Consider the following 25,891-nt stretch of genomic DNA (forward strand, 5'->3'; position numbering starts at 1 on the left):
GGGATAACAGGTGTCTGCCACAACACCTGGCTTCTTCCCTCCTTCTTTTCTTTTCTTTTTCGTGGTACTGAGGATGGAGTCCAAGGGCATTCTATCTAATTTATACCTCCAGCCTATTTTATTCTTTTATTTTGAAACTGAGTCTCACAGGACATGGTGGCCACACACTTGTAATCTCAGTACTTTGAGGCTAAGACAAGAGGATTACAGATTCAAAGCCAGCCTCAGCTACTTAGTGAGCCCCTTTGCAACTCAGTGAGACCCTGTTTCAAAATAAAAAATAAAAAATAGAACTGGTGGTGTAGCTTAGAGGTAGAATGCCCCTGGGTTCCAAACCCAAAACAAAAACAAAAACCAAACTTTCAAACCATTACACTAAGTAAAAGAAACCAGACACAAAAGTCTATATATATGATTCAATTCATATGAAATGCTCATAATAGGGAACTCTATTGAGAGAGAAAATAGAGGGTGGTTCTGGAGGGCTGTGGAAGACTGAAAGGGTGGGATCTTTCAGGGGACAGTTTTTTGTTTTTTGTTTTTTTTGCCATACTGGGGATGGAAACCAGGGGCATTCTATCTCCAAGCTACACGCTCAGCTCTACTTTTTATTCTTTATTTTGAAACGTGGTCTCACTGAGTTGCAAAGGGCCTCACTAAGTAGCTGAGACTGTCCTCAAACCGAAATCCTCCTGTCTCAACCTCCCAAATGCTGTGATTACAAGGGGTGTGCCACCATGCCCGGCTCAGGGGACAGAATTTTTGATGTGATAAAGGTGTCTAATGTGATGGTCACACATCTTTGATTATCCTGAAAATCAATTGTACAAGTATGTATCGTGTGTGTATGTATGTGTGTGTGTGTGTGTGTGTGTGTGTGTGTGTGTGTGTTGTGTGTGTGTGTGTTTTGCTGGGAAATGAGCCCAGGATATTCTACCTCAAGCCCTATTTTTTTTTTTTAATTTGGAAATAGAGTTTGGCTATTGTTGAGGCTGGTTTTAGTCTTTTGAAAAACTGCCAGATTGGCGGGTCATGGAGAAGCAAAAGAAAACAAGGAAGTATGCGACCATGAAGCGAATGCTTAGTCTCAGAGATGAGAGACTTAAAGAAAAGGATAGATTAAAACCAAAAAAGAAAGCAAAGAAGGATCCCAGTGTACTGAAAGAAAGAGAAGTCCCCCAACACCCTTCATGCTTATTCTTCCAACGTAACACTCAGTTGGGTCCACCTTACCACATTCTGGTCGATACCAACTTTTCCATTAAAGCCAAATTGGACTTAGTGTAATCAACGATGGACTGTCTATATGCCAAGTGTATCCCTTGTATAACTGATTGTGTAATGGCTGAAATTGAAAAACTGGGGCAGAAGTTTTGAGTGGCTTTAAGAATTGCCAAGGACCCAAGGTTTGAACATTACCATGCACACACAAAGGAACCCATGCAGATGACTGCTTAGTACAAAGAGTAACTCAGCACAAGTATTACATTGTGGCCGCAGTCCACATGACCTTAAACAAAGAATCCGGAAGATCCCTGGAGTTCCTATCATGTACAATTTTTTTTTTTTTTTTTTTTTTTTTTTTTTTTTGCCGGTCTGGGGATGGAACCCAGGGGCATTAGACCTCCGAGCTCCAGCCCCTGCCCTATTTTTTATTCTTTATTTTGAAACCGGGTCTCACTGAGTTGCAGAGGGCCTCACTAAGTCGCTGAGGCTGTCTGCGAACCGCGATCCTTCGGTCTCAGCCTCCCGAGTGCTGGGATTACAAGCGTGCGCCACCACGCCCGGCTATCATGTACATTTCTAACCATAGGTACAACATTGAGCGGATGCCCGATGATTATGGAGCCCCTCGGTTCAAATTCTTACAACAAAGTTCCTCTGCCTGCTTTCAACCAACTTTGTCTGCTTCAGTTCACTAAACATGCTGTATAGCCTGGATTATTATTCTTGTCACCCATTTGCTCTATTGAGCTGATTTTGGTTAAATATAGTCACTTTTTGATGCGTTTTGAAAAAAAAAGAAAATAAAAACTGCCAGACTGTTCCAAAGTGGCTTGCACGTTTTTACATTTCACCAGTGGTGCATGAGAGTTCTAATTTCTTCACATCCTCACCAATACTTGCTATTTCCCATTTTTATGTGGGTTTTGTTGGTTAGTTTGGTTTTGGTTTATAATAGCCATTCTACTGAGTGTGGTATCGCATTGTGGTTTTGATTTGCATTTCCCTGATGGTTAGTGATGCTGAACATCTTTTCATGTACTCGTTGGCCATGTGTGTATCTGTATATCTCTTTTGAGAAATGTCTATCCAGATCCTTGGCCTTTTTTTTTTTTTTTTGTACTGGGGATTGAACTCATGGGTATTGTTCCTCCATGCTACACCCCCAGCTCTATTTTTTTATTCTTTATTTTGAAACAAGGTCACATTAAGTTGCAGAGGACCTCACTAAGTAGCTGAGGCTGACTGCAAACCTACGGTCCTCTTATCTCAGCCTCCTGTGTACTGGGATTACAAATGTGCACCACCACGTCCCACCTGTCTTCTTTCTTTCTTTCTTTCTTTCTTTTTTTTTTTTTTTTTCGCGTCTGGGGGTGGAACCTAGGGGCATTCTACCTCCGAGCTACACTCCCAGTCCTATTTTTTATTCTTTATTTTGAAACTGGGTCTCACTGAGTTGCAGAGGGCCTAACTAGGTAGCTGAGGCTGTCCACGAACTGCGATCCTCCGGTCTCAGCCTCCCGAATGCTGGGATTACAAGCGTGCACCACCACGCCCGGCTCTGCCCCTGTCTTATTTCTGATCTTAGGAATGATGCTCTCAGTCTTTCACCAGTAAGTGCACTGTTAGCAGTGGGTTGTTGTTGTTTTTGTTTTGTTTTGTTTTGTGTTGCTGGGGATTGAACCAGGGGCATTCTACATCCGAGCTCCACCCCAGTCCTATTTTTTATTCTTTATTTGGAAAACTGCATGATCCTCCTGTCTCAGACTCCCAAGTACTGAGATTCCAAGCCTGCACCACCACATCTAGCTCTGAATTGTGGTAATTCTGTCAACACCTGTCTTCATCTGTTCGGGTTGCTATAACAAAATACCTAAGTCTAGATAATTTATAAGCAATGGAAATGTACTGTTCCCAGTCCTGGAGGCTGAGAAAGCAAGGTAAAGGGCCCAGCAGCTTTGGTGTTTGCCCTCATGATGAGGTGGAAGGGAAAATGAAATCCTTTAGATCTCAGATAATGGTACTAATTCTATTTTTATTTTTTAATTAATTAATTTATTTTTTGGTGGTATTGAGATGAAACTCTTCTACATCCAGGCTACACTGCCAGGCCTATTTTATATTTTATTTGGAAACAGGGTCTTTTAAGCCAGAGAGGCTGGCTTTGAACCTGCGCGATCCTCCTGTTTCTGCCTCCCAAGCGCGAGGATTACAAGCGTGTGCCACCACGCCCAGCAGCATTCTACCTTTGAGCTACCCCTCAGCCCTATTTTTTCTTTTTTCTTTTCTTTTTTTTTTTTTTTACTGTTTATTTTGAAACTGGGTCTCACTAAGTTGCAGAGGACCTCACTAAGGAGCTGAAATTGGCCATGAACCTGCGATCCTCCTGTCTCAGCCTCCCAAGTAGTGGGATTACAAACATGTGCCACCATGCCCAAAGCTTTTTTCTTTTATTGTGAAACCGAGTCTCACTAAATTGCTGAGGGTCCAACCTTTGATCCTACTGTTTCAGCCTCCCAATTACTGAGATTACAGGTGTGTACTCAGCCATTAACCCCATTCTCTTCCTTCCTTCCTTCTTTCCTTCTTTCCTTTCTTTTGCAGTACTGAGAATGGAACCTAGGGGCATTCTACCTCCGAGCTACACTCCCAGTCCTATTTTTTATTCTTTATTTTGAAACAGGATCTCACTCAGTTGCAAAGGGCCTCACTAAGTAGCTGAGGCTTTCCTCGAACCGCAATCCTCCTGTCTAGGCCTCCCAAATCCTGGGATTACAAGCATGCACCACCACGCCTGGCCTAATATCATTCTTGAGAGCTCTGTCAAATCCGCTCTTAAAGGCCTCATCTCGTAATACTATAGCACTGGAGATGAGGGGGTTTTTTTGTTTTTTGTTTTTGTTTTTGGTACTGAGACTGGAACCCAGGGGCATTCTACCTCCAAGCTACACCCCCAGCCCTATTTTATTTATATTTTGAAACAGAGTCTTTCAAGATTGGTGAGAATCTCACTACTTGTTGAGCCTGTCCTCTAACCTATGATTCTTCTGTCTTAATCTCCCCCAATACTGGGATTACTAGTGTGTGCTACCACACCTGGCTATTTTATCTAATATTAGTGTGTGTGTGTGTGTGTGTGTGTGTGTGTGTGTGTGTGTGTGTGTGTGTGTGTGTACAGGAGGTATTTATCTGCAGACTATACCCTAGAGCCTCACTGAATTGGTGAGAGTCTCCCTGCTTGCTGAGGCTATCCTTGAACTTGAAATCCTACTGTCTCGGCCTCCCAAGTACTGGGATTACAGGTGGGTGCCACCTCTCCCAATTTAATATTAATTTGTTAAATTGAATTTAATAAACCACATGTGGCTGTTGTAGCTCTCAGTGGTGTGGTACTGCCCCCTAGGGTTATGTTGAAAGAACGGAGACACAGAAGGGTCAGAGGTTTGTGGTCGCCCTTGCAACTTAGTGAGGCCCTCCACAATTTAGTGAAACCCTACTTCAAAATAAAAAGTAAAATAGGGCTGTAGGTGAAGCTGGGAGATAGAATGCCCCTGGGAACAATCCTCAGTACCACACACACAAAAATTTCTAAGCCAGGCATAAGGGTGCATGGTTGTAATTCCAGTATCTGGGAAGCTGAGAACAGGAGAATCACAGGACCAAACCCAGCCTCAGAAATTTAGCAAGGCTCTCAGCAACCTAGCGAAACCTGTTTCCAAAATAAGAAATAAAAAAATCGGACTGAGCCGGGCGTGGTGGCACACGCTTGTAATCCCAGCATTCGGGAGGCTGAGACAGAAGGGTCACGGTTCGCAGACAGCCTCAGCTACTTAGTGAGTGATGCCCTCTGCAACTCAGTGAGACCCTGTTTCAAAATAAAGAATAACAAAGTAGGGCAGGGGGTGTAGCTTGGAGGTCAAATACCCCTGGGTTCCATCCCCAGACCTGCAAAAAAACAAAACAAAACAAAAAACAGACTAAAAAATAGGGCTGGGGGTGTAGCTTGGAGATTCAATGCCCCTGGGTTTCAACAACAACAAAAAAAAAAAAAAAAAAAAAGGAAGAAAGAAGAGAACTGCAGCCAATGTATTTTTTGTGGGGTGGGCATTCTACTTCTAAGCTACACCACTAGTTCGATTTTATTTCTTATTTGGAAACAGGATCTGACTAAACTGTAGAGGGTCTCATTTGAGGCTGGTGGTGAACCTGTAATCCTCTGTCACAGCCTCACAGGTACTGGGATCACAAGCCTGTACAATCCATGCCCGGTTTATTTTATGTTTGGGTGTGTGGTACTGGGGATTGGACCCAGGGACATTTACCTTTGAGCTACACTTCCAGTCTTTTTTTTTTTTTTTTTTTTTGGTGGTACTTGAGATGGAACCCAGAGGCTTTCTACCTCCAGGCTACACTCCCAGACCTATTTTCTATTTTATTTGGAAACAGGGTCTCACTAAGTTGCTGAGAACCTCAGTAAGTAGCTGAGGCAGGCTTCGAACCTGCGAAACCCTCCCTGTCTCAGCTTCCCAAGCGCGGGGATTAACAAGCGTGGGCCACCATGTCCGGTTCACTTCCAGTCTTTTTATGGTTTGTTTGTTTGTTTGTTTGTTTGTTTTTGGTGGTACTGGAGTTCCTGGAAGCCCTTCTACCTCCGGGCTACACTCCCAGACCCATTTTTTATATTTTTATTTGGAAACAGGGTCTCCTAAGCCAGTGCGCGCACAGCTGGCTTCGAACCTGCGCGGTCCTCCTGTCTCCGCCTCCCAAGCGCGGGGATTACAAGCGTGCGCCACCACGCCCGGCTTTATGTTTTATTTTGAAGACAGGGTATTTTAAGACCCACCGTGGATTTATTTATTTATTTGTCAGTACCGGGGATGGATTCCAGGGGCATTCTACCTCCGAACTATACCCCCAGCCCTATTTTTTATTCTTTATTTTGAAACAGGGTCTCACTGAATTGTAAAGGGCCTCACTAAGTAGCTGAGGCTGTCTGCGAACCGCGATCCTCCTGTCTCAGCCTCCCAAATGCTGGGATTACAAGCGTGTGGCACCACGACCGGCTCATGCAACCTGGGCTTAGAAGGCAGCCAGCCCAGGTGTAGGCGCCCGCGCTCAACACCATCCCGGCCCTCTGCGTGGCGCGAGGGCCGCTGGGAGTTGTAGTCTTCTCGTGCGGCCGCTGGGAGTTGTAGTCCTCTCGTGCCTTCCTCTCGCTCTCGGAAGTGACGCAAGGGTTCGCCTGTAGCTCTGTGGGCTCTTCCGCCGTTTCGGCGTCGCGGCGTGACTCTCGAGCTCAGCTGGTTCGTTTTCCTGGGGCCTTCTCTTTGGAGGAGGGGGACCCTGGTCGGCTTTCAGCGGGGCGGGGAGGGATCGGAAGATTGGAAGTCGTTTCCCGGTCTCCTTTTCGTGGCCTGTGACGCTCCGGTTCTCCCTCAGGTCCGGCCGGCGGGCCTCTCTTCGCCGTCGCCATGTCGCGGTTTTTTACCACTGGTTCGGACAGCGAGTCCGAGTCGTCCCTGTCCGGGGAGGAGCTCGTCACCAAACCTGTCGGGGGCAACTACGGCAAACAGTGAGTTGGCGGGGCCGCGCCGTGGTCCCCACGCAGGGAAGATGGGGTGCAGCGAGCTGCGGAAGCCGCGCTGGGGGAGGGGAGGGGAGCTGGTTCTGAGCATCCCGAGCCCTCACGGAAGGGCAGCGTGCTTAGGACGCTGTGGATTGTGCTTAGGACGCTGTGGATTGTGGGTGTACAGCCGCTGGGTACGAGGGGTAGAGTTGCGGAGAAGACATTTGCCCCTGTGGGTCTGTTCCATCAGCTTCTTAACTGCTTCCTAAACTTAAAAGCTACGTGCTTTGCTAATCCTTCTTCCTTCTCCATCTCCCTCCCCGTATATCGAACTGGTCTTCACTAACACTCCAAAATCATATCTTTTCTCACCACCAAGAAATCATCAATGAGCCGGTCATGGTGGTACACGCCTGTAATTCCAGTATTTGGAAGCTGAGACAGGAGGATTGAAGTTCAAGGACAGCCTTAGCAACTTATTGAAACTGAGCAACTTAGGAGGGTTCTGTTTCCTAAAAAATAAAAAGGGCCAAAAGTGTAACTCAAAGGTAGAATGCTTCTGGGATCAATTCCCAGTACCAAAAAATATATACGTATATATTTTTTACCAAAGGCCTTATCTGAAATAAAAGATGAAGATGCATGTGATGAAGTTATTAAGAGCAAAAGCCAAAAGAGGGTAGTTGTATAAATTGTCTAAGTGCCCTGGTTCTATCTGAGAAGAGAAATGTGAAAACAAGGAATGAAGGTTAATGGCTTCTGTTGCTTTCAAACAGGCCATTGTTACTGAGCGAGGACGAAGAAGATACCAAGAGAGTTGTCCGAAGTGCCAAGGACAAGAGGTGAGGTGGGGGGAAGTCTCTGGGAGTCTCGTGAGTTTTCTGCATGGTGCACACGTCCAGTGTGGTCTTGGGCTCCTAACCCTAGGTTTGAGGAGCTGACAAACCTTATCCGGACCATTCGTAATGCCATGAAGATTCGGGATGTCACCAAGTGCCTGGAAGAGTTTGAGCTCCTTGGCAAAGCATATGGGAAGGCCAAGAGTATTGTGGACAAGGAAGGTGTTCCCCGATTCTATATCCGCATCCTGGCCGACCTGGAGGACTATCTTAATGAGGTGTGATGCTTGTGGGTGAGAGGGAACAAGAAGTTGTGGGCTTCGCTGTGTTAAACCAGCCGTCTGCTGGTGATCACGTTCCTTCTGGACTCTGCCTTATTATATCCAGTGCTCCCTAGAACATAGGAAATGGGATGAAGCAGAGAGAAAAACCTTTTTTGCCAGGAATTTGATTGTACTTATGTTTATTGCCACTTCTTCGTGGTTTTGAACGCTTAGTCTTTTAGTGTTGATATATAGAAGGTCTTTAAAAAAAAAAATAAGCCAGGTGTGGTGGAACACGCTTGTTTTCTGAGTACTTGAGAGGCTAAGACAGGAGGATCGCAAGTTTGCGGACAGCCTCAGCAACTTACTGAGACTGTTCCAAAGTAAAAGAACAATATAGGGCTAGCGTTGTAGCTTGGAGGTAGAATGCCCCTGTACCCCCCCCACACACACATGGGTTGGTGGCATAGCTCTGTGGTATAGTATGGTACAGTGTGTGCTTAGCATGTGGCTTGGGTCTGGGTTCAATCTCTGAACCAAAAAGAAAAGAGTTAACAACTGTACATTATAAGTAGTGCAGGTGGGATAGGTATAGCAAGACCCAAAAAAGTGTGAGCCCTAAAGTTTAGTAAATATTTAATCTCAGATCACTGTTCTTTTCTTGCCTCCTTTTCCCTTTAGCTTTGGGAAGATAAAGAAGGGAAGAAGAAGATGAACAAGAATAACGCTAAGGCTCTGAGCACCTTGCGCCAGAAGATCCGAAAATACAACCGAGATTTTGAGTCCCATATTACAAACTACAAGCAGGTTAGGATTGCTAGAGGCAGAATTTTTGAACTATGGGAATAAAGACCCCGTAATTCTCAAAAGAGAATAATTCTCAAAAGTGAAAGTATAGGCCGGGCATGGTGGCGCACACTTGTAATCCCAGCATTCAGGAGGCTGAGACAGGAGGATCGAGGTTCGCGGCCAGCCTCAGCTACTTAGGCCCTTGGCAACTCAGTGAGACCCTGTTTCAAAATAAAGAAAAAATAGGGCTGGGGGTGTAGCTCAAAGGTAGAATGCCCCTGGGTTCCATCCCCAGTACAGAAGAAAAAAAAGTGAAAGTGTGACTAGGAAATGGAACGTGGTAAAATTATCTGGGATGGAGGGATGGGATGGGTTGAGGTTGGCAGTTATCCTTAATTCTCTTATTTCCCTTGGGCTAGAACCCTGAGCAGTCTGCAGATGAAGATGCAGAGAAGAATGAAGAGGATTCAGAAGGTGAGGAGGCCCTTATTGCAAGTAGTTAAGAAGTTCAAAGTTAGGGGTTCCCCTGGCCTGGTTTCTTGTTGCCCTTCGTTCGGTCTTGCTCTTCATCATTCTAGATTTTTCCCCCTCCTACCAGGCTCTTCAGATGAGGATGAAGATGAAGATGGAGTTAGTGCTGCAGCTTTCTTGAAGAAGAAATCAGAAGTTCCTTCTGGGGAGAGTCGCAAGTTCCTCAAAAAGATGGAGGTAAGAGCGAGGGTTAAACAGGTGATTTACTTGCCAAAGGCCATTTAGATCCCTGGGAAGAAGACTCTAGCATTGGGAGGGGTGGGATTTAGTGGCCTGTGATTTGTGTGTGTGTATGTGATGCTGGGTTCAGGGATATTCTCCCTCCAAGCCACACCCCCAGCCCTATTTTGTTTTTTATTTGGAAACAAGATCTTATTAAGTTGATAAGAGCCTCACTGAATTGCTGAGGGTCGCTTCAAACCTGTAGTTCTCCTGTGTCAGCCTTCCAAGTACTGGGGTCACAGTCATGTTCCACTACACCTGACTGTGGCCTCTGATTTAAGAACAGGCTTCCTTTTAGATTAGCGCACTGAGCTAATCTCTGAATTAAAATCGGGGCTCATCTCTGTCTCTGGGGAACTGTATTTTTTTGGTTGTTTGTTGTTTTTGGTGTTGGAGATTTAACTCAGGGGCATTCTACCTCTGGGCTACATCTCAGCTCTATTTTATTTTACTTATACTTATTTATTGCAGTACTGGGGACGGAACCCAGGGGCATTCTACCTCCAAGATAAACCCTCATTCCTATTTTTTATTATTTATTTTGAAACAGGGTCTCACTGAGTTGCAGAGGGCCTAAGTAGCTGACGCTGCCCGTGAACCGGGATCCTCCAGTCTCAGCCTCCCAAATGCTGGGATTACAAGCGTGCGCCACCATGCCCGGCTTTATATTTTTATTTGGAAAAAGGATCTCATTAAGTTGATGTGAGCCTCACTGAGTTGCTGAGGCTGGCTTTGAACCTGTGATCCTCCTGTCTCAGTCTCCCAAGTACTAGGGTTACAAGTGTGCCACCATTCCCGGCAAGACATGATTTTTTGATGGTCAATTCCAGCTCTTGAGATCTGGCTCTCTGAATAACTATTATTGTTTTCTGTTCCTGAAAAGACTTTGGAAGCTGGTTGTGGTGGCGCACGCTTGTAATTCCAGCATTTGGAAGGCTGAGACTGGAGGATTGCGGTTCACGGACGGCCTCAGCTACTTAGTGAGGCCCTCCGCAACTTAGTGAGACCCTGTTTCGAAATAAAGAATAAAAAATTGGGCAGGGGTATAGTTCCGTGGTCAAATGCCCTTGGGTTCCATCCCCAGACCCGCAAAAAAAAAAGACACTGGAACATGTGTCAGCACAGAGGGCAGAGACCAGTCAATCTCCCTGTTGTCTTCCTACTAATCTCTGTTTTTCTTCTAAGGATGAAGATGAGGACTCAGAAGATTCTGAAGATGATGAAGACTGGGACACAGGTTCCACGTCCTCTGGTTCAGATTCAGAGGAGGAAGAAGGGAAACAAACAGCACTGGCCTCAAAATTTCTTAAAAAGTAAGCTCAGCAGTGGGACCTATGGGTATGGTGGGAAGAGTAGAAAAATTAATCATTTAATAGCTGTTGTTTCTTCCTTTGATGGACTCCTTTTAGGAGAGTTCAGCTGTTCTTGTATGTAGCAGGATCTCAGAGTCAAGGATAGTGGCTCAGGGCACAAAGTGAATGAGTCTTAAATATAGGATGTAAAGGTTTCAGAGTACAACTATTTAACCACCTTATTCTTTGCATGTAGCCTTGGTGCATATCTCACTTTGGCATCTATTATCTGTGTGATACTTGGAAAGCTACTTAGCTTTCTGATCTTCAGTGTTTGAACCTGTAAAATGGGCAGGGACATTGCCTCCCAGGATAGTAGCTTCAGGGGTACAGACAGATGATAGAGGGAACTGGCTCAGACGGGGACTGGCACGTAGCGAGCACTTAGTGATAGTTGCTGCTGTCGTTGCCCTTGTGAGATCTTAGTGCATTATACTTACACGTCAGCAAGCCTTCGTGAACTTTATTGGGACAGGCATAGAACGGAAGGGTCCTGATCTGAATTCTGGCCTAGCCTTTAGTACCTGTGCACCTTTGGGTAAGTTACTTAGCTTTTTTTAGGTCTCAATTCAGTTTCCTTCTTTGAAATAAATGTAATTATTGGGCTGGGGGTGGAGCTTAGTAGATAGACTGTAGTATGTGTAAGTATCTTGGTTTGATCTCTAGGACCGCTAAAAATATATATATATATATTCGCCGGGCGTGGTGGCGCACGCTTGTAATCTCCGCGCTTGGGAGGCGGAGACAGGAGGATCGCGCACTTTTGAAGCCAGCCGCGCGCTGGCTTAGGAGACCCTGTTTCCAAAATGAAAATGTAAAAATAGGTCTGGGAGTGTAGCCCCGAGGTAGAAAGGCTTCCAGGAACCCCAGTACCACAAAAAAAAAAAAAAATATATATATATATATATATATATATATATATATATATACACACACACACACACACACACACACACACACACACACACACACAAACTTTTGTGTGTGTGTGTGTGTGTGTGTACCCAACAGTAATAAATTCTCAGGTATTTTTCCCTTCTCCCTCATGAGATGAGGGATCAAACCTGAGGTCTTGAACTCTTCAAATGAGACATGCTTTAAGCTCTTTTAGTGTTGTTGTGGGGTTTTTTTGTTTTGTTTTGTTTTTGCTATACAGGAGATGACCCAGGACATTCTTCCTCCAAGCTATACCCCCAGCCCTATATTTCATTCTTTATTTTGAAACAGGGTCTTACTGAGTTGCAAAGGGCCTAAGTATTAGCCGAGGCTATCCTCAAACTTTAATCCTTCTGTCTCAGCCTTCCAAATGTTAGGGTTACAAGCCTGTGCCACAGTGCCTGGCTATTTTGTTGTTCTGTGCTCTGCCACTGAGCTACAACCCCACGTGTCTTTATTGCTTTTGAAGCTACTTCAGGAGGTTGTGAGTTCCCCGCCACTAAAGAGGATTAGGCATAGGTTGAAAAACCATTTGGTAGGCATTTTGTTAAGAAGCATTTTTCACTAAATGCTTCAGAAGAGACATTGGTCAAGGTCTAAAGAGCATTTTCTATCTCATACCCTCTCCTTGGAGTGTTTATAACCATTTATTAAGGTGTGAAAAGGTCTGCTAAAGTAACTATGTCTTTTTTTTTTTCTTTTTCTTCTTTTTTTTTTTTTTTCCCTTAACCTATTGGACATCTTATACAAAATTACCAGCGTTTTTACTGGTTCGGATCTTTTAATTTAATTTTTATGCTTTGAAACAGGGTCTCTAGGTTGCATGAGAGTCTCACTAAATTGTTGAGGCTGGTCTTGAACCTTAGATTCTCCTGTCTCAGCCTCCCAGATACTAAGATTATTATAGGTGCATATGACCACGTCCAGCTTATTTTACTTTTTTTTTGTGTGTGTGTGTGGTACTGGGGTTCCTGGAAACCCTGCTACCTCTGGGCTACACTCCCAGACCTATTTTATATTATTTTTATTTGGAAACAGGGTCTCTTAAGCCAGAGAGGCTGACCTCGGACATGCGCGATCCTCCTGTTTTCACCTCCCAAGTGCGGGGATTACACGCGTGTACCACCACGCCCGGCTACATTTTTTACTCTCCATAATTGTGTGTTGATGTCTCCCATTGTTTAGGCTAACACATGTAGTATATTGTCTATATCTAAGGCTCTTGCCTAAAAGAACAAATGAGGACTAAAATTTAAGCTGAGGATATCAAAAGATAGCCTAGTGAGACTCAGTAACTTAGAGCCAGTTTCAAAACAAAAAAATTTTTAAAGGGCTGGGGGTGTAGCTCAGATTTTGAAATAGGCTCTAGGTTGCTGAGAGTTTCACTAAATTACTCGGGCTGGCCTCAAACCTGTAATCCTGTCTTGGCCTCTCAAGTATCGGGTTTATAAGAATGTGCCTACACACCTAGCTTTATTTATTTTGTGGTGCTAAGGATTAAACCCAGAGCCTTACCTATATACTAGGAGAGCACTAGCTTTCCATTGAACTATATCCTTAGCCCTTTAAATTACTTTTTACTTAGTAGTTTTTTTTTTTGTTGTTGTTGTTGTTGTTTTAGTACTTGGGATGGAACCCAGGGGCATTCTGCCTCCAAGTTACAGCGCCAGCACTATTTTGTATTCTTTATTTCAAACAGGGTCTCAACTGAATTGCAAAGGGCCTCACTAAGTAGTAGCTGAGGCTGTCCTTGAACCGTGATCCTCCTGTCTTAGCCTCCCAAATGCTGGGATTATACACCTGGCTAGTAGTTCTATGTTCATGGTGTTCAACATGATGATTTGATGTATATACAATGTATACTGATTACTACAGTCAAACAAATACCCCTATCACCACCCATAGTTATGGGGTTGATTATGCACAACAGTGAATTTTGTTTGCTCATTTCTCTGTGTAAAGTATGGCTCTCCTTGGGCCGGGCGTGGTGGCCCACACTTGTAATCCCAGCATTCAGGAGGCAGAGACAGGAGGAGCGTGGTTCACAGACAGCCTCAGCTCCTGCTTAGTTAGGCCCTTCACAATTCAGTGAGACCCTGTTTCAAACATAAAGGGACTAAAAAATAAGGCTGGGGTGTGTAGCTCAGAGGGAGAATGCCCCTAGGCTAACCCCAGTACCGTAAAAAAATGTGTGTGTGTGTGTGTGTGTGTGTGTGTGTGTGTGTGTGTGTGTGTACACACATATATAAAATCTCCTTGAGTAGGGCAACCATAGTTGATGGAGTTTCTAGAAAACATGATAGGCTGTCTATAGGATCTGTCAGTACCCTCCTGCAGTTCTATGTTAAACCCGTCTGTATCTTTTCCTTTGGTCAAAACAAGCTCATAAAGGAGCAGGTTCATTCTTCAGGGCTTCAGTGTCTTTGAAGTGGGCTGTGGCTGCTTGACAACATTAAAGCACCTAAAACAGACAATACTTCCGGGCAGAAAGCTTGAGGACTGTCATAGATAATTTAAGAAACACTTATAACATTTATTTATTTATTTATGCGGTACTGGGGATTGAACCCAGGGGCATTCTACCTCCAAGCTACATCCCCAGCCCTATTTTTTTATTATTTATTTTTTAATTTATTTTATTTTTTTAAACAGGGTCTTAATAAGTTGCAGGGGGCCTCACTAAGTAGCTGAGGCTGGCCATGAACCATGATCCTTCTGTCTCAGCCTACCAAATACTGGGATTACAAGCATGCACCACCATGTCTGGCTTCCATATTTAATTTTCTAATCAGGCCAGGCTAATCTAGGAGAATTTATTTAAGAATGAATTTAGTGTTGGGTATGATTGCACATGCTTGAAATCCCAGTACTTGGGAGGCTGAGAGAGGAGGATTTTAAGTTTGAGGCCAGCCTCAGCAACTTAGCAGGGCTCTTACTAACCTAGTGAGACCCTGTTTTAAAATAAAAGGGGAGCCAGGCATGGTGGCGTACTCTTGTAATTCCTGTGCTTGGGAGGCAGAGACAGGAGGATCGCACAGGTTCGAAGCCAGCCGCGCGCGCTGGCTTAGGAGACCCTGTTTCCAAATAAAAATGTAAAAATAGGTCTGGGAGTGTAGCCCGGAGGTAGAAGGGCTTCCTGGAACCTCAATACCACCAAAAAAATAAAAATAAAAAATAAAAGGGGAAGGCCGGGCGTGGTGGCGCACGCTTGTAATCCCCGCGCTTGGGAGGCAGAGACAGGAGGATCGCGCAGGTTTGAAGCCAGCGACGCTGGCTTAAGAGACCCTGTTTCCAAAAAAAAAAATAGGTCTGGGAGTGGAGCCTAAAGGTAGAAGGGCTTCCAGGAACCCCAGTACCACCAAAAAAAAGAAAAGGAAAGGGGCTGGGAATCTGAGATAGGATCACAAGTTCAAGCCCAGCCTGGACAACTTAGGAAGACCTTGCTCAAAATTTAAAAAATGAAAATGGCCGGAGGTTTAGCTCACCCGTGGGTTCAATCCCTGATACCTGTATAATAATGATGAGAAAGAAGATGGGGAAGTAGGTAGTCTCAGAATAGCAGGAAAGTTTTTGGGGTGTGTGTTTGTGTGTGTGTACTGATTAGTTGGTATGTGGTACAAAGGTCAGTTTGGGTAGAGCAACGAGTATAAAAAGAAGGAACTTCGGCTGTTAATAGATTCCTCGGGACACCCTAGAGCCTAGCTTTGGAGCCACATGGCAGGTTGTTTCTGTGTCTGCCGTGGCCTGGTCAGCACCTCTGCCTTTCTGTGCCCTTCTCTTCCTAAAAGTATGTTAGTGGGTATAATACAGTGACAGACCTTAGTAAGTAGTCCAGCACCCTGGATGACCAGTGGCTCTGGTTCTGGTTCTGGTTAGGGTTGACGCTGCTCTTCAGGTCATTATTGTAGCGTAGGACTTGGACCCTGAATGCAGGAAAAGAGGCAGTAAGTAGTTGATGGGAGGAGGAAGCCTCAGTGGTTGGGAGGGGCTGGTCTTTCATCTTCTCCCATGTTTCCTGGCAGGGCGCCCACCACAGAGGAGGACAAAAAGGCAGCTGAGAAGAAACGGGAAGACAAGGCCAAGAAGAAGCACGATAGGAAGTCGAAGCGCTTGGATGAGGAGGAGGAAGATAACGAAGGCGGGGAGTGGGAACGGGTCCGAGGTGGAGTGCCTTTAGTTAAGGTGAGGGCTTGAGAATTAAAATGAATGGGAGAATGATTTAGGAGAGTACCAGGTACCTACCTGGTCAGAGCTGGGGAAGGTTAAGGTAAGAATGGGTTCCTGCTGGCATGCACATGATAGGATGTGAATTGGCCTAGGAGAAGCCGAAAATGTTTGCCAAGGGAACTGAGATCACCCACGCTGTTGTCATCAAGAAGCTGAACGAGATCCTGCAGGCACGAGGCAAGAAGGGAACTGATCGGTAAGATTCATGGGCCTTGTTTATGAGATTTTGGGGGCTAAAGTTTTATTTTTCTTCTACAAGAAAGGGTAGAGATGAGCAAAGAAATAGCTCTGTTTTAGGAGAATCTACATTTGGTTATTGTAGAGACATATATTTGGTACATACCCATCCATTTTCTGCTGTTTATTCTCTGACCTGAAACTATATCACCTAACTTTTGGGACTGTTATCTGTAAAATGAGAATAATAATAAAGTTATTAGGTGACTGAAGAGGATGGTGGGTGTGACGCATTTCGTATCATTGCGGGGTAGTGAGCACTGTTGCTCTTTCTGCTGGGAATTTAAGGAAGCGTTGTACACAGATGGCGAAAACAGGGATGTTGGGAACGGGCTGCCGTCTTGTGTGAAGAGGGCACCTGGATGACAGTAAGGCTCTTGGTTTGTCTCAGAAGCTCACTCAGTTCTGTGCTCCTCCAGTGCCACCCAGATTGAGCTCCTGCAGCTCTTGGTTCAGATCGCTGCTGAAAACAACCTGGGCGAGGGCGTCATCGTCAAGATCAAGTTCAATATCATAGCTTCTCTCTATGACTACAACCCCAACCTGGCTACCTACATGAAGGTAAGGACAGTGAAGAGGACCTCAGGGCCCCGTTGGCGGTGGGGGGTGCCTGGTGTCTTACAGCGCGGAGGCTGTGGACACAGTCATGGTACTTGAAGGCCCTGTGGATTCTTGGTGGAAGGGTGCTTGGGAGACCTACCCTCACACCTTTGATTCTGTCTGGTCTCTTGGCAGCCGGAGATGTGGCAGAAGTGCCTGGACTGCATCAACGAGCTGATGGACATCTTGTTTGCAAACCCCAACATCTTTGTTGGAGAGAACATTCTGGAAGAGAGTGAGAACCTGCAGAACTTTGACCAGGTAAAGGGAGGAGTTGGTGGGTGACTGGAGGCGCGTGTTTCCTTTGGGAAGGGTCAGTGGAGACAGGAAGGATTGAGGTTGAAGGTAGAGGTCTATTTATTCCTCCTTTGCTTTTCTCTTCAGCCACTACGTGTCCGAGGCTGCATCCTAACTCTAGTGGAAAGAATGGATGAAGAATTTACCAAAATAATGCAAAATACTGATCCTCACTCCCAAGGTGAGCCTAAGCAAGAGTGGTCTTTGTTCAGAGGGAAAGTGCAGGGAATATTACTGGCTTTAGGATTTTGTATGGATTATACTAAATCAGTGAAGATCGAGCCCTTCCTTACCCAGAATTCACACTGGAGGACCTGTTGAGTTGCTGGGCTCTCTTCCATGGTTTTTGATGCAATAGTGGGGTGGGGGGAAAATTGCATTTTTCTGTGCACCCAAGTAATGTTGCTGGGCTGGGAACTCCACTTTGAGAACCACTGGGTGAGGCATCTTTCACTTGGTTTGTTTAGTTTGAGTCAGAGGCATTGGGATGGGAAACTGCAGAGTAGTTAATAATGATGTGAATATGCCCTTAAGACCAGGGTCAGCTGGGCATGGTGGCGCGCGCTAGGTGGTAGGTGGCTTGCCAGTCCCGTGCTGGGGGGAATGGTGTTTCCAAAGCACAGTGAGTACTTGCTTGGCGAGTGCTGAGAAGAGATAGGATTCACTGGATGTGTTAGGGACAGGCCGTCAGGCAAGCCTGGACGCCTGGATGAGACAAGGGTGCATGCTCTTTCTGCCAGAGTACGTGGAGCACCTGAAGGATGAGGCACAGGTGTGTGCCATCATTGAACGTGTGCAGCGCTACCTGGAGGAGAAGGGCACCACTGAGGAAATCTGCCGCATCTACTTGAGGCGCATCCTCCACACCTATTACAAATTCGATTACAAGGCCCACCAGCGGCAGCTTACTCCTCCCGAGGGCTCCTCAAAAGTGAGTACTTGTCCCTTAGGACTTGGTGGCAAACTTTCTGTGGTAGAGTGGGGAGAGAAACTGAGGGATTACAATGAGGCTAGATGGAGTTCATCTCATCTTCAGTCTCTGGAGCCTGAGCCATTTAAAGCCATTGTCTTTACTGAATATTCATCTCCAACAATTTCTCTTCTACCCAGTCTGAGCAAGATCAAGCAGAAAATGAGGGCGAGGACTCGGCTGTGCTGATGGAGAGGCTGTGCAAGTACATCTATGCCAAGGACCGCACAGACCGTATCCGCACGTGTGCCATCCTCTGCCACATCTACCATCATGCTCTGCACTCCCGCTGGTACCAGGCCCGTGACCTCATGCTCATGAGCCACCTACAAGACAATATTCAGCATGCGGACCCGCCAGTGCAGGTAGGCTGAGGTGCCACCTCACCCAGCTTAGCCTAGAGTTTCGGACACACATAAATCCTCATTTTGAAGCTGGGTAGATTAATGCATACCTGGAATGCCAGTACTTAGGAGGCTGAAACAGGAGGATTGCAGGTTCAAGGACAGCATTGGCGAGTAGTGAAACTCTCGTGAACCTAGTGAGACTCTGTTTCAAAATAAAAATAAAGCTGGGCATGGTGGTGCACACTTGTAATCTCAGCATTTGGGAGGCTGAGACAGGAGGATCGCGCAGGTTCAAAGCCAGCCTCAGCTACTTAGTGAGGCTCTTGGCAACTTAGTGAGACCCTGTTTCCCAATTAAAAAAAAAATAGGTCTGGGAGTGTAGCCCGGAGGTAGAAAGCCCCTGGGTTCCATCCCCAGAACCAATAAAATAAAAAAATAAAAATAAAATTGGGCTGGGGTTGTAGCTTGGAGATAGAATGCCCCTGAGTTCAATCCTCAGTAGCACAAAAAAAAAAAGAAAAGAAAAACAAACATAAATCTTCACTTTTTCAAATACTTTTTCTGTATCAGTTAGAATGAGTTAAACTCCTTTATTCTGTTCATGGCTTTAGTTTTTGTTTGGGGTTTTTTTTTTTCTTTTTTTTTTTTCTTTTGTGTGTGTGTGTGTGTGGCACTGGAGATTGAACCAGGGGCATTCTCTCCAAGCTACACCCCCAGCCCTATTTTATTTTTTTTATTTGGAAACAGAGTCTCGCTAGGTTGATGAGTTGTACTTCTTGGTGAGAGGCCGTTGTTGAACCTGCTATTGTCCTGTCTCAGCTGCCCAAGTACTGGGGTTTAAGTGTGTGCCACCACGCCTGGTTCTGGTTTTAGATTTTTATACCATTCCTGACATACTTGGTTATGTTTTATGTATTGCTGGTTTTATTTGCTTTTGTTACTGGTTTTTTGTTTTGTTTTGTTTTGTTTTGCTGGAGCTCAGACTTGGCCTTTTTGTCGTCGTTGTTGCTTATTTTTGAAACAGGGTCTCACTGAGTTGCAGAGGGCCTCACTAAGTAGCTGAGGCTGCCTGTGAACCACAATCCTCCAGTCCCAGCCTCCCAAGTGCTGGGATCACAAGCCTGCACCACCGCGCCCGGCTCAGACTTGGCCTTTGCTTGCTATGTAAATGCCCACCACTGAGCCACACACCGGCCCATATATACTGATTTTTTTTTTTTAATGTGGTACTGGGGATAGAACCCAAGGGCATTCTACCTCTGAACTGCAACCACAATCCTTTTTATTTTTTCTTTTGATACAGGATCTCTCTAGATAGCTGAGAGTCTCGCTATGTTGCTGAGGCTGTCCTTAAACCTGAAATCCTCCTTTCTCAGCCTCCCAAGTACTGGGATTACAGACACGTACCACTCTGGCTGGTTCTAATATTTCTTGAGGATCTTTCCTTCCTTCTGTAACTAGTGATTGAAAGTCAAGCGTACAGACATACACTTAAAATCCCAGTACTTGGAAGCTAAAGCAAGAGGATCACAGGTTTGTGACCAGCCTCAGCTACTTAGCGAGGCCCTCCACAGCTTAGTGAAACCCTGTGTCAAAATAAAGATAAGATGCTGGGTATGGTGGTATACACTTAAAATCTCAGTACTTGGGAGGCTGAGATAGGGGGATCTTAGGTTCTCAGCCAGCCTCAGCTACTTAGTGAGGCCTTGTTTCAAAATAAAGAATAAAGAATGTTTCAGACAATGGGTGGCCTTCTCTCTATTTCCTACCGCAGGGTCACATTTCAGGTCTTCGGTCTTAATGGTAAAACAAGAAGAAGAATTTAAGAAGACAATTGTGCCTATGTGCAAGGGGACTTGGAAAGGTTAATTTTTTTGGTAACAAGAATGTCTTAAGCCTGAGAGCATTTGAACAGCAGAGATGCTGAGGAATAGCTGGAGAACTTCTTTGTTCATTTATTATTAAAAACGAGCAAAATAATGTGCCTACAAAAGTAAATGAGTCACCTACTCTGCAAATCTCTGGGGTAGCTGCTGATAAAATTTGATGTTTAAGTTTGAATATTTTTATTTCTATATACTTGAAGATCATACCTTCTGCTCTTAAGATGTTAAAACTATAACATCTGTGTCTTAGGTTGTTTATAGCTAATGAGGAAGACGTTTGGGATTTTTTTTGGGGGTGGGGGCTGTCACAATCCACATCTGCTGTATTGGTATTTCCCCAAATATCTGTAAAATTAAATGTAGACGATAAAAGAAAATAAAGAATAAAAAATAGGACTGGGGGTGTAGCTTGGAGGTAGAATGCCCCCTGGGTTCAATATCCAGTACCGCAAAAAAATAAAGATAAAAATAGCCGGATGTGGTGATGCACACTTGTAATCCCAACATTCGGGAGGCTGAGACCAGAGGATTGTGGTTCGCGGACAGCCTAAGCTGGTTAGTGAGGCCCTCCACGACTTAGTGAGACCCTGTTTCAAAAGGAAAAAAAAATAGGGCAAGAGGTATAGCTTGGAGGTTGAATGGCCATGGGTTCCATCCCCAGACCCACCAAAAAAAAAAAAAAAGATAAAAATAGAGCTGGGGGTACCGCTTGGAGGTAGAATGCTTCTGGGTTCACTGTCCAGTACTGCAAAAAAAAAAAAAAAAGTGTAATAATTTCATTGTTGTAACAGACTTGGTCTTCCTGGGCATAGTGGTGTACTCCCAACTGTTTGGAGGTTGAAGCAGAAGGATCATAAGTTCAAGTTCAGCCTCGTCTCACAACTTGAAATAAAAAGGGCTGGGGATACAGCACAGTGGTAGAGGACTTCTGAGTTCTGTCTTCACTACTACCCTCCCCCCAGATTGTGGGCCACCATCACCACACTACACCACCACCACCACCCACCCCTGTGTTTTATTTTGACTGTTATATCCCAGTCCTAGAACAGACACTCCATGGGGGATAGGCTTGTCTGTTTTGTTCTGTGTACCCAGGCCATGGCCTAGTACTCGGCACATAGTAGGTGCATTAGTTTGTTGACTAAGTGAATGCCTTGCCTATGCCTGTCACCACTGAAGGTATTACTCCTTTCCCCTAGATCCTGTACAACCGCACCATGGTGCAGCTGGGCATCTGTGCCTTCCGCCAAGGCCTGACCAAGGATGCACACAATGCCCTGCTGGACATCCAGTCTAGTGGCCGGGCCAAGGAGCTTCTGGGCCAGGGTTTGCTGCTGCGCAGCCTACAGGAGCGCAACCAGGAGCAGGAGAAAGTGGAACGACGCCGGCAGGTGCCCTTCCACCTACACATCAACCTGGAACTTCTGGAGTGTGTCTATCTGGTGTCTGCCATGCTCCTGGAGATCCCCTACATGGCCGCCCACGAGAGCGATGCTCGCCGGCGCATGATCAGCAAGCAGTTCCATCACCAGCTGCGGGTGGGCGAGCGGCAGCCCTTGCTGGGTGAGTGAGTGTGGGGCTCTATGGTGCAGGACACCTCCTTTGCTCTTTGACTGTGATGGAGTTAAAGGGAATAACTCCTAGCGGGTGATTTTCCCCCCCCCATATACATTTTATTCCAGCTACGCCAGCTATAATGGAGCCTTGTCACTTAAGAACTGAACAATGGCTCCTTTGATCACCTATGTGTGTTTGAATGCGCATGTGCGTGCTGCTGGGCATCACAACCAGAGCCTTGTGCATGTTAGACAAGCACTGTATATCACTGAGCTGCACCCAGAACCCAGAGGCATTCTGCCTCCAGACTACGGCCCCAGCCTTTTTTGTTTTTTTCTGGTTTTTTGTTTTGAAAAAGGGTCTTGCTAGGTTGCTACAAGTTTTGCTAAGTTGCTGAGGCTGGCCTTGAACCCTGTGATCCTCCTGTCTCATCCTCCCAAGTACTGGGATTGCAGGCGTGTACCACTATATCTGACTCTGATCACTTTTTAAGAACCTTACCATGCAGGAGCCAAGTGAGTTGTGACTCCCTGGGAACTGAATTGAACTGTGCTCTTCCTGTGCAGTTGGCACATGGGAGGACTGGAGTGGGCCAGGCTTGCTTTGCACAGCCAGCTCCCTCCAGACATTCATCCTCTACTGGTCATGTGTATGGCCAAGCTAAATTCTGTTTGGCTTATAGTGATGTTTTATTGAATGGGAAGACATCCTGTGAAAATCTCAGTTTCCACAAGTCTTAGGTTTTTTTTTTTGTTGTTGTTGTTGTTGTTGGTTTTTTTGTGAGTCTGGGGATGGCATCCAGGGGCATTTGACCTCTGAGCTACACCCCCTGCCCTACTTTTTAATTCTTTATTTGGAAACAGGGTCTTGCTAAGTTATGGAGGGCCTCACTTAGTAGCTGAGGCTGTACACGAACCTCAATCCTCTGGTCTCAGCTTCCCAAATGCTGGGATTACAAGAGTGTGCCACCTCGCCTGGCTTAAATCTTAGAATGTTGATGGCTCTGGCAACCCTGCGTCTCGAACTAACCTTGGTCAGAGTGGAAGTAGTAGCTCTGGGGAAGAATTCTCTGGTTTGCTACAGTCCCTGTCTCTTGTTACTCACAATGAGGTCAAAGTCAGTTTCTATTTCAGTCTTGGACTCTTGTTTGCTTGTTTTGTAGAAAGTCTTGGAGCCTCTTTCAAAGGTGTTAAAATGGAGGCTAATCTGACTGTGCTTTTTCTTAACTTAGCACTATGTATGCATTTCTGTTTGGCCCTGATACATAAAATTCATTTGAACTCTCTGTGCCTATTCTAGAGTCTACCGTGCTCATTTATTTCCAGTCTAAGACCTTTGCATTTTGTCTACCCTGAATTCTATTTATTCTTGTTTCTATGTTCATAGCTGGTCTCAGGAAAGTTTGGGGGGGGGGGTCTGAGTTTGTTAATTTCATTTATTTATTTGTTTATTTATTTATTTATTTTGGCAGTGGGGATTGAATCTGGGGTATTCTACCTCTGAGCTATACCCTTATCCCTATTTTTTTTATTTTTATTTTTTATTTATTTATTTATTATTATTTTTGTTTTTTGGTTGTACTGGGGGTTGAACCCAGGGACCTTTACATCCCCAGCTCAGTTTTTTATTCAGAAACATGGTCTCACTAAATTGGTGAGAACCTCACTAAGTAGCTAAGGCTGGAAGCAAACCTGCAATCCTTCTGTCTTAGCCTCCCAAGTACTGAAATTGCAATCGTGCATCACCATTCCTGGCTTGAGGTTAAATGTGTGTGTGGCGGGGGGGCGGACAGAGACACCAGGGGTGGAACCCAGGGGCTTTATACCTCCGGGTGATACTCCCAGACCTATTTTATACTTTATTTGGAAACAGGGTCTCACTAAGATGCTGAGAGCCTCACTAAGTAGCTGAGGCTGGCTTTGAACCTGCACAATCCTCCTGTCTCAGCCTCCCAAGCACAGGGATACAAGCGTGCGCCACCACGCCCAGCTAAGGCTAAATTTTTTTAAGGAAAATAAGTGAACCACTTTCAAGAATAATAAGCTGAAAACAGTATATGAATATGGCAGAGCTCATGAAGGTTTAGTTGAGGTGTTAGGCTTCAGGTCAAGGAACCTATAAGGCCAGGCACAGTGTCTTATGCCTGTAAGCCCAGTACTTGAGAAGCTGAGACAGAAGGATCACAAGTTCACGACCAGCCTCAGCAACTTAGTTCAGTCCTGCTTTTTCTTTTCTTTCTTGTACTACTCAAAATTGAGTAGTATTCTGAATTGAGTCCAGAAGCATTCTACCTCCAAGCTACATACCTAGCCCTTTGTTAATTTCCTGTTGTGAAACAGCATCTCCCTAGGTTGCTGAGTGTCTTGCTACATTGCTAAGGCTATCCTCGAACCTGTGACTCTCCTGTCTCAACAGGATTATAGGAATGCACCACCATACCCAACTCCGTATTCCAAAATAAAGTATAAAATAGGGCTGACGTTGTAGCCAAGAGGTAGAATCCCTCTGGGTCAATTCCCAGTAAACCAAAAAGGAATCTGGTGAAAACTACGACCTTTTCCCTATGAAGATGGACATGAGTGTACGCACAAAACTGTCAGCATTTTTCAAGAGATTCAGTAGTCCCCTGAAGCACATCTGTGTATTGATTTAGCTCAAATCTAAATAAATGTATTCTAATATTAAGTGATTTGTACAGCACCTTGGCTATTTAGTGAAGAGCTGAGAGAGTCTCTAGTTTTTCTGGCCTGTGTTCTTGTGCTCATGAGGACAGAGCACTGGTCCCAAGTTTCCCTAGGCTTTGTCTCATTCCAAACCTTTCAGGTCCCCCGGAGTCAATGAGGGAACATGTGGTTGCTGCGTCCAAGGCCATGAAGATGGGTGACTGGAAGACCTGCCACAGCTTCATCATTAATGAAAAGATGAATGGGAAAGTGTGGGACCTTTTCCCGGAGGCTGACAAAGTCCGCACCATGCTGGTCAGGTGAGCAGAGGAGACTGTGGCAGGTTGGATAAGGAGATTGTTTGATCTCCTTCCCTAAGGACCTCCCTGTTTTCTGCCCTCCCCACAGGAAGATCCAGGAAGAGTCGCTGAGGACCTACCTCTTCACCTATAGCAGCGTTTATGACTCCATCAGGTAGGATGGTCCTTGGTTACACAGCGAGGCCCCCACCTTTATGGACGTGGGTTCTGACTTCCTGTTTTTCTTATTCCCAGCATGGAGACACTGTCGGATATGTTTGAGCTGGATCTACCCACTGTGCACTCCATCATCAGCAAGATGATCATTAATGAGGAGTTGATGGTAAGGGCCAGGCGGTGGTAATGGCAGGTGGTCGTGGAGAGTGGGGTGCAGAGGTCTGATCTGTGCTGTCTTCCCCCGCCTTGTCCTTGTCAGGCCTCCCTCGACCAGCCGACACAGACCGTGGTGATGCACCGCACCGAGCCCACCGCGCAGCAGAACCTGGCTCTGCAGCTGGCCGAGAAGCTGGGCAGCCTGGTGGAGAATAATGAGCGGGTGTTTGACCACAAGCAGGGTACCTATGGCGGCTACTTCCGAGGTGCGTGTTTCCATCCCCTCTCCTCCAGCATCCTAGCCCCCCTCCTGCCACTCCCCTGCGCTCATGCCCTCCCCTTCTTTCCCCTACAGACCAGAAGGATGGCTATCGCAAGAACGAGGGCTACATGCGCCGGGGCGGCTACCGCCAGCAGCAGTCTCAGACAGCCTACTGAGCTCCACCTGGGCCCCATGGCCTCGACCATTGAGCCTTTCAGTCCTAACACCCCTCAGTCATTAAAGGTCTCTTCAGAGTCGTCACGGGGTCTAATTGCAGGTTGCTGCAGAGGTGTCTTGAACCCATTCCTTTGCTAATTGATTTCTGAGCTTCTACCACATGACACACACAAGTACTTGGGAGGCTGAGACAGGAGGGTCACAGATTCATGGCCAGCCTCGGCTTCTTAGTGAGGCCTTCCACAACTTAGTGAGACCCTGTTTCAAAATAAAGAACAAAAAACAGGGCTGGGGTGTCACTCAGAGGTAGAATG

General features: G+C 45.6%; 1 protein-coding gene and 1 pseudogene across 3 annotated transcripts; both read left to right on the forward strand.

Moving 5' to 3' along the window:
- Window positions 1-1,032: 1,032 nt before the first annotated feature.
- Window positions 1,033-1,922, forward strand: LOC308268806 (rRNA-processing protein FCF1 homolog; annotated as a pseudogene). Its single transcript has 2 exons — window positions 1,033-1,551; window positions 1,796-1,922. The product of its transcript is annotated as an rRNA-processing protein FCF1 homolog (transcript).
- A 4,773-nt stretch (window positions 1,923-6,695) lies between these two features.
- On the forward strand, window positions 6,696-25,597 carry LOC308268240 (eukaryotic translation initiation factor 3 subunit C; the record flags this gene model as incomplete). Of its 2 annotated transcripts, none has more annotated exons than XM_080703357.1 (20): window positions 6,696-6,796; window positions 7,567-7,632; window positions 7,718-7,907; window positions 8,574-8,699; window positions 9,101-9,155; window positions 9,280-9,389; window positions 10,620-10,747; window positions 15,745-15,904; window positions 16,042-16,145; window positions 16,606-16,747; window positions 16,922-17,047; window positions 17,171-17,264; window positions 17,824-18,014; window positions 18,194-18,418; window positions 21,486-21,849; window positions 24,667-24,826; window positions 24,915-24,980; window positions 25,061-25,148; window positions 25,242-25,404; window positions 25,494-25,597. In XM_080703357.1, the coding sequence occupies 20 exons, from the start codon at window positions 6,696-6,698 to the stop codon at window positions 25,574-25,576; spliced, it is 2,742 nt and encodes a 913-aa protein (XP_080559483.1). In that variant the 3' UTR covers window positions 25,577-25,597. The 2 variants fall into 2 exon arrangements, with proteins under 2 accessions (XP_080559483.1, XP_080559484.1); XM_080703358.1 differs by having other exon boundaries at window positions 8,604-8,699.
- Between the last annotated feature and the right edge of the window lie 294 nt (window positions 25,598-25,891).

This window comes from Muscardinus avellanarius (assembly GCF_963383645.1).
Source record: "Muscardinus avellanarius genome assembly, chromosome: 10".
Lineage (NCBI taxonomy): Eukaryota > Metazoa > Chordata > Mammalia > Rodentia > Gliridae > Muscardinus > Muscardinus avellanarius.